The sequence below is a fragment of the Sitophilus oryzae genome, unplaced genomic scaffold, assembly GCF_002938485.1.
Source record: "Sitophilus oryzae breed Bouriz unplaced genomic scaffold, Soryzae_2.0 scaffold_179_pilon_pilon, whole genome shotgun sequence".
Taxonomy (NCBI): Eukaryota; Metazoa; Arthropoda; class Insecta; order Coleoptera; family Curculionidae; genus Sitophilus; species Sitophilus oryzae.
In genome coordinates, this window is record NW_022146501.1 from 5976538 (window position 1) to 5989910 (window position 13373).

Sequence of the window (13373 nt, forward strand, 5' to 3'; positions counted from 1 at the left end):
AAAGACTGTAAAATAGTTGGATGTGTAGCGTGCGGTACATTTCGGTCAAAAATCGAGGGAAATAATGGAATAACTTTTCGCTAGTAAGTTACTATATAATATAAATTACGTGTAGTAAACCAATCATTTATAAAATTCGCCTAAAATTAATTAATTATATATTTTTTCTTGCATTTTTGCTTTTATTTACTACGATAAAGATTAGATGGGAAAGAATTTAGATACGTCAATTTGACTTAACCTGCTTCAGTAGCGTATCGGATGTTTATGTTAATAAATAATTATTATAACTTATCTATTTTTATTAGAATTATATATTTTTATAACAATTTTAATAACCACCAACATTTATTGACAACGTAAAATAAAACAAATTATTGAGTCTTCCCCATGTCTACTCTAAATACATCATATTTATACGTTTTGAGTAAAATTAGAACGGCACTGATAAACCGGAATTTAAGTCGGCCATTCTAGGACCCCATCGCGTTCGATCTAAGATTTTTGATACGCTCCTTCCTTAATCTTTTTATTCAAAGTTTATTATAAACCGCTGATGTTCTGCTAATATGATATTTAAAGGCAAACTTCAAATTAATAATTACTGCCTGATAATTTCATAATGAGGTAAAACCAAAAAGCTTTAAACTTTCTGTATATGATTATTTTTAGGAACTTAAAACTATTATATCACAAAATCATAACTAACTAATAATAATAATAATAATAATAGGTAATTGAAATCAATACTGGATGTCTAGGGCTATTTATAAAAACATTTAACATAAATAAGACAAAAATGTATTAAATAACAATAATATTTTTAACTTAAATACACCTGACGGTTGAATAAAAATGACGCCACAATATTAAAACATGCATTTTTCAATAAATCCTAAAGCCTAAAGCCAAAATGAAGAAATTATTTCTTTTCCAAAACATTATTTTTACTCCTTTTTTCTTTAGATTTTCTCTTGGCGTTGTTATGATATTGTGCTCTGTATCTCGCAGAATTCTATTAATACGACAGAAGGTTTATAAATAAAACCTCGACAGGAAACGATATTTAACCTTGTTTTTACATCGAATTTGTTCAACTGAATTGTCCAGATTCAGAGATAAAATTAGGGATCCAAACAGAAGTATATTAGTCCGGTCGAACTACCAAAATCCGTGTGTTTAGTAGGGAGCCTATTTTTATGATTCTAAATAATTTTTAAGATGTTAACGTAGAAATGAGCGTGGAAGTCACTTTTTTTTTGTAAACACGACTGCGTTAATCCAAACGGAAACTATATATACTATTTTATTTTTATTCGTTTAACGTTTTGTCAATAAAATATGGTGGATAGGTAGTCGTTTTTTATTAATGTATTTTTTATATGGTTGAAACACAATTTAAATGGGGCAACTATAGGGCTCCGCTAGCTCTATCCGTAGAGGCATTTAGCTACTTACCATTTCCGAGAGGAAATATCTTATTTTTATTTACATCTTTATTTTTTTTCTGCTGGTATAATTTAATGCAGCGAAAATTTTCGAAGTGATTTTCACGCTTAATTTCAACGTTTAACACCTTAAAAATTATTTAGAATCATATAAAAAGGCCCACTAAAAAAACTCACGGGATTTACTATCTCAACCGGACCTATAATATAGCAGAATTTTAACAATTTTCAAGCCGAATCTGTCCAGCTTCTGATAGACTTCTTTCAGATTGGTAAAGTAAGCATTTTCCTCGATTTTAATGTTGTTTGAAGTAAATTTCAACTTGCAATAGATGGCACATCTTGTCGGACATTTTCCATCATTAACTATTTAGAAACAAAAAATGTCCGACTTCATTTAGCTAAACTGGCCGTCAACCTATTTATTCTCTCCTCTAACATATTGCAGTTCTTCTCCAAAATATTATTCTTCTCCTCTTCTTCTTTAACGATCCTAATCAGGTACTGGTTGTCGTTGAAGGCAGTTTCATTTTTGTCACCCTGACCGCTACTGATATTACGTCTTTCGCTCAATCTATTAAAGGTTCTTTTACACTTATCGCAGTCGTCTAGCCCTTGGGCCGCCAGACAACCAGGGTGAAACTCGTTTAGACACTTGACACATCTTATGTAGGCGTCTACGTCGTCCAGACAGAGTTTGCAAACGTTCCCTGCAGCTGTTACCAGTCGAGACCGTAATTTAGTCGGAACAGATGATTTTTTCTTGGCATTGATAGTATACTGTGCCCGGTATTTCAAATAGAATTCTATTTCCTTTAGTATGACAGAAAGGGCTTGCAAATCCAAGACCTTGACAGGAAACGATATCGTCACCTTGTTTCGACATTTGATTTCGTCAACTGACCTGTTGTCCTGTTTCAGAGATAAAGTTAGGTCTTCTGAGAGATGGACTGCGAACATCAAAGTAGGATTTGGTTGGGGATCTAAATAGAAGAAGTAAATGTAACGGGGTTCTCTAATTTTAAACCAACACGAGTCCAGCTTTGTGCGCTTCAGTTTCTCAAAGGCTTCGTCCAGATTCTTAAAATAAGCCTTATCCTCAACTTCCATGGCTTCGTTGGTTTGAGGCTCCTTAGAAACTTCGTTATTTACAGACATTTCTAAAGGTTGTGGGACAGGTTCGGTGTTCTCCGGAATAGCCTCGCTGCGTTGAGTTTGGTTTCTTGTGAACTTAAACGGTACTGCATCTAATACAAAAGAAAATAAATGATAAAAAATTATAATTGTAGCCAATCGTAGATTTTTCACCAGAGTCAGAACTTTTGATGCAGTTAGTTTCTATTTGACAAGTAGATGACAAAATTACCGTCTTTTAAATTACTAATGCAAAAGTTGTGGAGAATTCAATTCCTTTTTTGTCGAAAAATGTAATCACAAAAAACATAAAAGCCAAGATGACGGACACTTCCTATATCAAATAAGAGTGTATGTGAGTGAACAAGACTGTGATTTTGTCATTTACTTGTCAAGTAATTGGCCAATTGAAAAAAAAAATATCAATAAACAATATTCCCAAAGGAGACTGTTAGAGAGAAATAAAAATACGGATCACTTTTTTCTGTCAAATTAATAAATAGTTCTTACACAGACTTTAAATAAAACCAACCTTGGACTAATCGTGTTTCAGTAGAAGTAGACAACAATTTGCCAGTGGATCTCGATATCAAGTGCTTGGTAACCCATTCCACATCTGGTGCTCCAAAATGAAGTAGGCAAACCTACAACAAAACATTTTCTTATTATTTGTAGGATTGTGGTATGCTTTCACAAAAATAAGTGAATTTGTCCAAATGTGCATAAATTCACTAAATAATAAAAAGACCAATGAAGGATTATATTATTAACAACTAGCTGGACCCGCGACTTCGTTCGCGTGGAATTGATCATTTGTAATGGTGATGATAAAGCAAAGCAAGAATTAACATTAACATACAAACTGGATAAAATTTTCTCACATTTATGTCAGCATGAGAAAAAACAATATGGCGATATTATTAAATAACTTGGTGATATTTGAGAGGTAGTTTCATCTCGTTGGAATTTGACTTTCAAAAAATCCGTTTGCCAAAAATAAGCTTTTTACGTCAAGCAGTTTAAGCAGAATCGTGGTTAATCAATTAACCATCTTTTTGGAACACCCTGTATGATTTTTTAAAAAATTTCAAAATATGTAAAAAACAAAATAAATTATGCGTGTCCAAGCGTTTTCCCGAAACACTAACCGTTTTTTAAATAACAAATATTGTAATATTTGAGGGGCGTTTTCACCCTCTTGGAATTTGAGTTTCGAGAAACCCCTCCTTATCGAACCTCTACACACCACAGCCAATCCGTTTGCCAAAAATCAGCTTTAAACGTCAAGCATTTAAGCAGAATCGAGATTACTCAATGGTCATGTTTTATGAAACACCCTGTATAAATTTTTAAAAAATCTTTAAATATGTAAAACAACAAAATAAAATATACGTGTTTAAGAGTTTTTCCGAAAAACTCACCGCTTTTTAAATAAAAAATATTCGAATATTTGAGGGGCGGTTTCACCCCCTTAGAATTCGAGTTTCGAAAAATCTCTTCTTATCGAACCTCTACACCCTAAAGTCAATCCGTTTTCCAAAAATCAGCTTTTTACGTCAAGCGCTTTAACCAGGATTGTGATTAATCAATGAGCAGATTTTTCGAAACACCCTGTATACATTTTAAAAAAACCTTAAAATATGTAAAAAACGAAATAAAATATACGCGTTAAAGCGTTTTTTCGGAAACTTAACCTTTTTTTAAATAAAAATATTGTAATATTTGAGGGGTGGTTTCACCCCCTTGGAACTGGAACTTCTAAAAATCCCTTCTTATCGAACCTCTACACCCTAGAATCAACCTGTATGCCAATATTGAGCTTCTTACGTTGAGTGATTTGAGCAGGATCGTGATTAATCAGTGAGTCAGTCACTTGATTTTATATATTAGTATAGATTACTGACACTGTGAAGGTAGTTTATTACGACCAACTTACGAAGGGGTCGCAAATGCGAAATATCCTAATTCGCCCTGTATGTCAGGAACCTAAAGGGCTAGGGCAAATCTGTACGTAGCATCTTTAGATTCATTAAAAAGTAGCAAAGTAATGTAAAAACCGCATCTTTGTATCACTACTCATAAACGAGAAACCCCATAAACACACAAAAATGGCACACCCTGTACTTGAGACTATCCTTAGCTTTTCATTCAATGCCTACAACCGTATGATTATAGAACTCACCTTGGAAGAACTATTAACTTCAAGAGGTTTGTCAAATAGATTATCCAGCCATTTTTTCTTCAAAGCTGGATCTTTAGGAAACGGAAACATATCTACTTTGGGTCCAATTGAGGAGTTACTATTGCAGTAAGGCAAACAACATTTTTGAGATTGTACTAGAAAAACAAATAACAATGATAAAAAGATCTATAAAAAAATTGCGTGTGCACTACGTACGCATATTTGAAGTAAAACTTCTTAAGCTATTAATTTGAAGGAAATGTTTGAAAAAATGTAGTTTGAAATATTGAAAAAGTAATAAATCAAAAGAATATATTTACGCGTAAAAAATAGTATTTTATGTGTAACAAATAGTTTTTTAAGCGTAAAATATTGTTTTTTTTAAGTGTAAAGCCGCGTCCAAGCTACTCGAACAAAACGTTCGCGAACATATATAATTCACACTATATACTCGTAGCAGCAGGTTGTAAACGACGGCACAGCCCATCACATCGGTCCGGAGGACTCAGGTGCGGGGAAGAATGCGACAACCAGTTTACCCTATAGATCCAGTATGCGTTTAGGTAGTCGCTGTTTTTTCAAGTGCCCGGATTTCAAGTGCAAGCATTTTATTAAATAAATCAAACAGTTTAAGAACTTTTGTCGTGGAAAAATCAATATTTAGCAGGCGGAGGGTTACAGGGGTCTTTTGGTAGATTATTCGTTATAGTGTATTTTTAAGACCTGTATTTATTTTCAGCCGATTCTACCAGGTGTTTCTCAAAAGGGGCTTACTTTTTCATTTTTTCAGATAATACAACGAAATTTGGTTTGTTAGTATATGACATAAATCGGGATTGATTGACGTATTCTCCTTCGGTATTCTTCTTCCTTCGGTCGCTTCCGGTTTCGCCGGAAATGACTACAACTTTGTATTTTTAGATTGTATCCTAAGTACTTTTTTACTTTATTTGATAGAAAATGACATTCTGAATAGAATGACATACCATACGTCAATTTTAGACAATTCCAATTAAATAAAAATAGCATTTTAAATTTCAGTCTAGAGTGCCAAGACTGAGTTAAAACTATTAATTTGCAATCAAAGAACTTTGGAAACATATATTTGATGGTGTAATTTTTTTTTCGTATCCTTTCATGGCCGCTTAAAAGACGCCCAAATCGTATTTTTAATGATAACTAAAATTTTTCAAATGGTACGAGGCTGGCTTAGCATATTTGGAAAAAGCATTTTTTACGAATAATTTGGTACCACATACTAAGACTGAGTTAAAACCATTAATTTACAATCAAAGAACTTTGGAAACATATATTTGATCGTGTAATTTTTTTTCGTATCCTTTCATGGCCGCTTAAAAGATGCCCAAATCGTATTTTTAATGATAACTCAAATTTTTCAAATGGTACGAGACTGGCTCAGCATATTTGGAAAAAGCATTTTTTACGAATAATTTGGTACCACATACTAAGACTGAGTTAAAACCATTAATTTACAATCAAAGAACTTTGGAAACATATATTTGATCGTGTAATTTTTTTTCGTATCCTTTCATGGCCGCTTAAAAGATGCCCAAATCGTATTTTTAATGATAACTCAAATTTTTCAAATGGTACGAGACTGGCTCAGCATATTTGGAAAAAGCATTTTTACGAATAATTTGGTACCACATACTAAGACTGAGTTAAAACCATTAATTTACAATCAAAGAACTTTGGAAACATATATTTGATCGTGTAATTTTTTTTCGTATCCTTTCAGGGCCGCTTAAAAGATGCCCAAATCGTATTTTTAATGATAACTAAAATTTTTCAAATGGGACGAGGCTGGCTCAGCATATTTGGAAAAAGCATTTTTTACGAATAATTTGGTACCACATACTTGGTATTTGGAGTAAAATTGTCGTTACGTTTATTTATGGCCATTTTTTAATTGAAAATGTCAAAAGTTGATATATAACATATCATTCTATTTAGAATGTCATTTTCTATCATATACCATTTAAATCAAAAGTTGTTGTCATTTCCGGTGAAATAGGTAGCGAAATAAATAAAAACGTCGATCAATCCCGATTTATGACCTATACTAACATACCAAATCTCGTTTTTTATCTAAAAAATTAAAGTTATAGAAGTGGACACTTTTCAGAAACACCCGGTATATTTATTTCTAAAAATGCAATGGTAAAATTTCATTTCCGGTGTCAAACTTCCTATTAAGTAGTAATTTTTAATTTCAAAATCCCATAATTCCGGTGTTTAATAAAAATAATCATAAAGGTCTTTATTAACAAAAATGAAATTATATGGACGAAGTCTAGCTACATAGCTATTCACACTCAACCCACAATAAAATTAAAATTATAAAAGCTTTTCTTTGTGTAAACAAACTAGTTGTAAATGTTTTTCACGGTCCCAGTCAATAACTGCGTCTTCCATTGTCGAATACTCGGTAAAAAATAAAAATCACAGATGGACGCCCGAAATTAAATGAGACCCTTCCAAGTGTCCGCTACAATGTCCGCCGAAATGCACGCCGTTCGCTCCCTTTTGATTTACCGACACCCGTCGGAAAAGAACGCGCGCGCTCTAGCATAGGCAGACGCACGCTCTGGCGTACAAGCTAGCCGTTCGGCGCTCCGCGCTCCTTAATAGGCCTAGGCTAGCTGTACTTGTTGGCTTTATTATTTATAAATCTACCTATCTCACAATTTTCACTTAGTATCTGTTTAACTATATATGTTCGCGAACATTTTGTTCGAATAGCTTGGACGCGGCTTAACAAATAGTTTTGTATGCGTAAAATAAAACACGTCGCGTCACTACGTATTTTTAAGCCGTAAAGTCTCGCGTGTCGTCTCGCTAGCTCATGTGTCACGGCCTTGAATTGTTACTTCCAGTGCCCGTAAAGAAGTTTCACTTCAAAAATCATCAAAGTAATAAAGCATCAGATAAAATGTATTTTCTGAAATGAAGCATAATTCAAGTTTGTCGAAAGTAGTTAGAGCAGGCAACGATTTCAATTTAGGGTATATTCCGTTGCTTATGGTTTTATGTTCCGTTTCAATCGGTTTCCTGAAAGTTTTCTTATTATGGAACAGGGTTCCTGAAAAATTCGGTTCTAACAGTCACCAAACTAAACAGCGCGAGAAGTCTGGTTTTTCTGGTTTTGTTTGCCAATCAATCTCATTTATGTGACAGAAATCAATCAAATATTGGAAGTTCGAGTGAAATTCTCATTTAATTTCTAAAATTTGTAATAATATTTTGTATTTACATCCAAAAGCAATGGAGGTAGGCAGTAAAGGTAAATAAATTTCATTAACTAAATAGAATGATTTTTTAGGACCATTTGAACTTATCATGCAGCCATTGTTTCTTAAAGTCAGAAGCATTTAAAGAAAACATGAAAAACAAGACAACAAGTAATAGTGAATGTTTTGTAAGCTATAAAAATATAAATATTGATTAGATTTGTTTATTTATTATTGATCTGTTTTAATATTGGACCTGCAAATCTTCACTTGAGCTGTCTAACGAGTACTTTTCAATATTAGTCGATTGAAAAGAAGAAGCAAACGTAAAAGCAGAGAATAGGTACATTAAAAATGCATAAAAGATAAATTTTATAATAGAGGTATTGAAATTTAGAAAACGTCAATATTTTACGTTTCCAGTATTTTACCAAACCGTTCCATATCAAACCGATGTTTTTCAGGAACCGCTCTTTACCGGTCTGGTTCGCCTGGTTTTGCAACGGAATACAGCCTTAATGAACTTGATTTACTTACAGTTATCTGTTGTTGTTTGTGCATCAGGTTTAGGTATCATGATCAACGGTGGTACTGGTAACTGAGTGATGCTGCGAGAAACATCTCCTAAATCTCTATTTGAAGTAGAACTTTGCTCATCTGCGACAAATAGAATAATAATATATTTGATAGACAAAAAAAAACATTAAAAAGAATAAATGAAGGTGAGTTCAAACAGTCAAGTATAATAAGAATGTTGGATATAAGAGAAGAACATAGTTACGTTCATACAGTCAAAATATAATAACAAATACAATAACAGTTCGTTATCATTTAACTTCTTGTTCTATTTGATGTAAGAACGACTCTGCACATGCCTTAAGACTTAAAATTTAAGCCTTTTTCAAAATGACCTGTATTCCGAAATAGAAAAAGATTTTTTAGAAAGTCTTTTTAGAAAAGGATTAAGTCATTAAAAAGATGCGATTGTGCAGATAAACAAGCAACTGATGATTTGAAAAAATCGTCCATAACAAGTAAAACGAATAACAATGCTTATGAACCTACATACCTGACATAAATAAAGTTGGGACAGCAAATTTCTTTAAACGGCTTTGAGACATTCCCGCAAACATGGTAGGTTGAAAGTGTCTTCCACAAACTCTATACCCTCTATGCAAGTCTACAGGTGATTTTGCTTTAAAATCCTGCCTGTTGCAATTCTTAACCCACTCAGAACATCTATTTATTAAAATAGTTTTCATTATTTAACAGATGATTGTATTGATGAGATGATTGCATGCATGAGTCTGCCAAAAACATTAAAATTTCTAAAAAATCTTACTAGATTGTCTAAAATTCTAGAGGAAACATTCCTTATTGTGTGGATAAAAAATATTTATGCACCTTTTTGGATCCAATGGAAATGAAAAGAAGCTAAGACCCATATCAGCCTCCGTATTGCTTAAACAGCCGGGAACACAGCAGTAACCAACGCCCATTATCAACAAAATTGTCAAACGAATATAGTCACAAAATAATAAAGTCACAAAATATCACAAACACACCACAAAGAATAATTTTAATTTACTTTTCCGCTCGTTCATAATATGATATTCATATTTTTAGGTTAGGATTAGGAATGTAATTACGAGTAGTGGTCGAGAACTATCGATAGCCTATCGATATTTATTTATAGTTTATACTATCGAAAACTATCGATATTATATTTCTCACCATCGATAGTTTTCGGTAATTATGTCTTTAGTAATAAAGACATAATTATCGAAAACTATTTACCACTTTCAATAAAGAAAAGACATTCAGGTTTAATTTTTTTTATCACAACCAATCAGTTCTTTAACATAGGCTGAAAATAAATAAGAATCTTTTTTTAAACGAGTTTTCGGAGCAGTTAGTCAATCCGAAATATGTCATTATTGTCAAAATTATCAAATGTCGTGTCAACACTGTCAACAGTGTCAACTTTAACGTCAAACGTCAACTTTAAGCTTACGGCCAACGGATTTTTGGATCTAATCTGGCATTTTTGCTTTGCATTTTGCAATTTAATTTATATGTGATAAACAATAATAAATATAAATCAAAATATAAAAAAAACATATGTGATGTGTGATGTGTCCATTTCATTTGCAGGCGGTGATTTAATATAAAAATGTTATTTAAAGAGTCTGGGTTAGTTTTTTACGTCAATGATCTCCCACAAAACATAATTTATTTAAAAAATAACCTAAAAACTGGTAAACACACTAATTATTATGACTATCGAACACTATCGATAATAATCGATAGTCAAAGGACCGACTATCGATAATTATCGATGGTGGGTATCGACTATCGATACTCAGATGTTAGATTTTAACAAAGAAATTTCTGAATCTTTAATTACGATTGCAATAATAAAATTTTTATATTTAGCAGTAAAGCAAAATAGAGTGCAAAATTGACGATTTAAGTCTACAAAAATGACTTGACTTATACCTACTCTAAATTCACTGTATTTATATAATAGGTTGTTGTCTTTCATTGGCTTGACTCATTTATTTTATCTTATTTGAATGATTACAAATAAAAATTCCTTATTTTTTTTTATTCTTATTTTATTTTACTTCACTGTTTGAAGTCACTGATAAAATTTTTTTACTAAACAACTTTTACTTACCGCTTGATGCAACAGGATCAATTTCTAGTTTCATAGCAATATTTGAAGTTTCACTCAGGACGTCCGAGAATTCTGATAAATATAAAAAATAAAAAAAAATTCTAGAAAATCATTATACAGGGTAGTCCCAATTGTATTCGGGAAACATCAGCAGAGCATATTATGCAGATAAAAATAAGTAAAAAAGTTCTTATAAATGTATGTCCTAAAATGCTTAGTTTCGAAGATACAGTATGTAAAAGTTTCATTTTTATTTCGATTTTTTCCAAATAATTTCTGAACTAACATCTATTTGGATGAAAACTGGTGTTTGGGGTTTTTTTGATATGAGAAATTTAATTTTGATGTCAATATGACTGCTACTTATAGAATAACTTAGTAATAACGTTTCGTTCGCATCTGTATAAAACTACTGAGTAAAAAAATACACATTTACGATGTATTTTACTTAAAAAAAGTCTCTTGAAAAAAAAAACGCTACGATGATTCTCGAGATATTTGGAATCGGATTTATCAATACCTGTCATCATTGACATAAATTAAACATGTTGACTAAATTAATAGTTATTAGACTGAAATAATAGATTTGAAATGTTTTTTGTGTCAAAAATTCAACAGAAACTATTTAATTATATTTTTTTCGAAGAAAGATTTATCATTAATCTAAAAAAATAAAAAGTTCCCAAACTTTCAACATTTTTTTTTAAATAAATTCATAATGCATGTTTCAGGTGGCAAAATATACCAAGAATTAAAAATGCTTTTCACTTATTTAAAGAACGCTCTGTATATGCATACTTACCATCTGTGAGAAATATTGGTTCAATTTTAATTTCTGGCATTTCTTCATCTTCAACTATCTCATTTATGTTTTCTTCTTTATATAAAAAAAAAAATTATAAACTTGATGTATAGTGGTACTACAGGGTGTCCCTGAATAGTAGCCTTTGAATAAAAAGATAAAGGAAGGAGTATAATGCTATCCATTTAATCATAGACGGACAAAAGGCCCTAGGGTAGGGTCCTAGACAGTTCTGTTTGACGACGATTCACTTGACACATTTGAATGTGATTTGAAATTTTGTGGATTTGTCAGTCTTTACTGGGCTTATTTTATGTTATTTATTATTTATTATTAGAGATGGGGATATTCCGGGAATCTTATTTTGAGGGAATGTTCCTGGGAACGTTCCCCAAATCGGGATAGTGATGGGAATGGAAAAAATGTTTAATGTTATGAAAAATTGGAAACTTTCCGGGAAGGTTCCCGGAAATATTCCCCAAAGGCAGAAAAGTGGTAAAGTTAAGAAAATATAACTTTCAAAATAAATATAATAAATTTTTTTATTAAAAATAATTTTTATTATTCTCATAAATCTAATAATAAATCAAGTTGCTGTTGTCAAGGCCTGTTCACAACTTTTCCAATGTTTTGATTACTTTCCCTAAATTTAAGAAAAGTTCCCGAAAAATGGGGAATGTTCCGAGAAATATTCCAACTCGCATCAAAATACAACTTTCCCGAATTTCAGTCACTTTCCTGACCTTAGAGGAACGTTCCCGGAACATGAGCACGTTCCTTGAGGCACGTTCCAACCTGCACATCACTATTTATTATACAACCGGCAGTTGTTTAGATTTAGTAAATCTAGAAATTGTAGCAGAACTTAAATTAACAGTGACAAGTGACACTATTACGATTTATCGAAAAAGACTTATATTTATAATATTATAGTCACTTACTAGCGAAAAGTTATTCCATTATTTCCCTCGATTTTTGACCGAGATCTACCGCACGCCACACAACCAACTATTTTGCAGTTTTTGTCGATAAATCGCAATAGTGTCACTGTTAATTTAAGTTCTTCTACAATTTCCTTCTAGATTTACTACCTTTAAACAACTATCAGTAGATGAAAAAAAGAATAGTAGAATAAATAATAAATAACTCAAAGTAGAATAAATAATAAATAACATAAAATAAGCTCAGTAAAGACTGAGAAATTCACAAAATTTCAAATAAAATCAAATGTGTCAAATGAACCGTCAAAGGGAACTGCCAAGGATCCCCACCCTAGGACTCTACCTCCGTCTACCATTCATGAATATATGGATAGCATTATACTCCATCCTTAATCTTTTTATTCAAAGATCCCTATGTATATCAATTTGAAACTGAAATATTACTCACCACAGACTAATGCATTTTTAAAATTACCATCGGAATTAGATGTATCTGATATCTCGAACACTGTATTTCTAATTTGATCTGGAAAAAAGTATTAATGTCAATATATTAAATAGCGTATGATGAACAGTTAAAATAATTATGTAATATTAGCGAAAAAAAATATTATTTTTTAATTCCGAAAATACTAATAGGCAAATTCGTGACAAGGCTAATTTGATTTCTCCTTAGGTACGGTGGAGCCTCTCCTTGTTCTGCAGCCAGCGCATAAAACACTCATTTTCTCTAATTCGGCCAGCGAAGGCATGTCGAAGACGGTGTACAACTGAAAGTGACAGTGTCGCCATATTAAAATGTGCAACATGTGTAATACGTTTGTCGAAAATTTCTTTGAATGAAAAATCCGCGTTTATGTATTGAAAATTTACTCGTGTTGAACATAGAATAAACAACAAAAAGAGAAAGTCTTTTATAGGTACTGAATATTTCG

At 32.0% G+C, this 13373-nt stretch overlaps 1 protein-coding gene across 13 annotated transcripts in view; it reads right to left on the reverse strand.

Moving 5' to 3' along the window:
• Nucleotides 1-639: 639 nt before the first annotated feature.
• The window catches only part of LOC115882749, a 46130-nt gene continuing 33396 nt past the window's right edge, over nt 640-13373 (reverse strand). For 9 of the 13 annotated variants that reach the window (XM_030900977.1, XM_030900975.1, XM_030900989.1 and 6 more), the window contains 7 exons: nt 12887-12964; nt 11498-11572; nt 10696-10767; nt 8553-8672; nt 4765-4919; nt 3115-3226; nt 640-2695 (listed from right to left, as the gene is read on the reverse strand). In XM_030900977.1, the coding sequence (XP_030756837.1) occupies nt 1842-2695; nt 3115-3226; nt 4765-4919; nt 8553-8672; nt 10696-10767; nt 11498-11572; nt 12887-12964 (1466 nt within the window). In that variant the 3' untranslated portion in view covers nt 640-1841. Of the gene's footprint in view, nt 2696-3114; nt 3227-4764; nt 4920-8552; nt 8673-9084; nt 9255-9419; nt 9621-10695; nt 10768-11497; nt 11573-12886; nt 12965-13373 lie in introns of those variants that run through there. The other 4 variants (XM_030900976.1, XM_030900981.1, XM_030900987.1 and 1 more) reach the window with 2 other exon arrangements.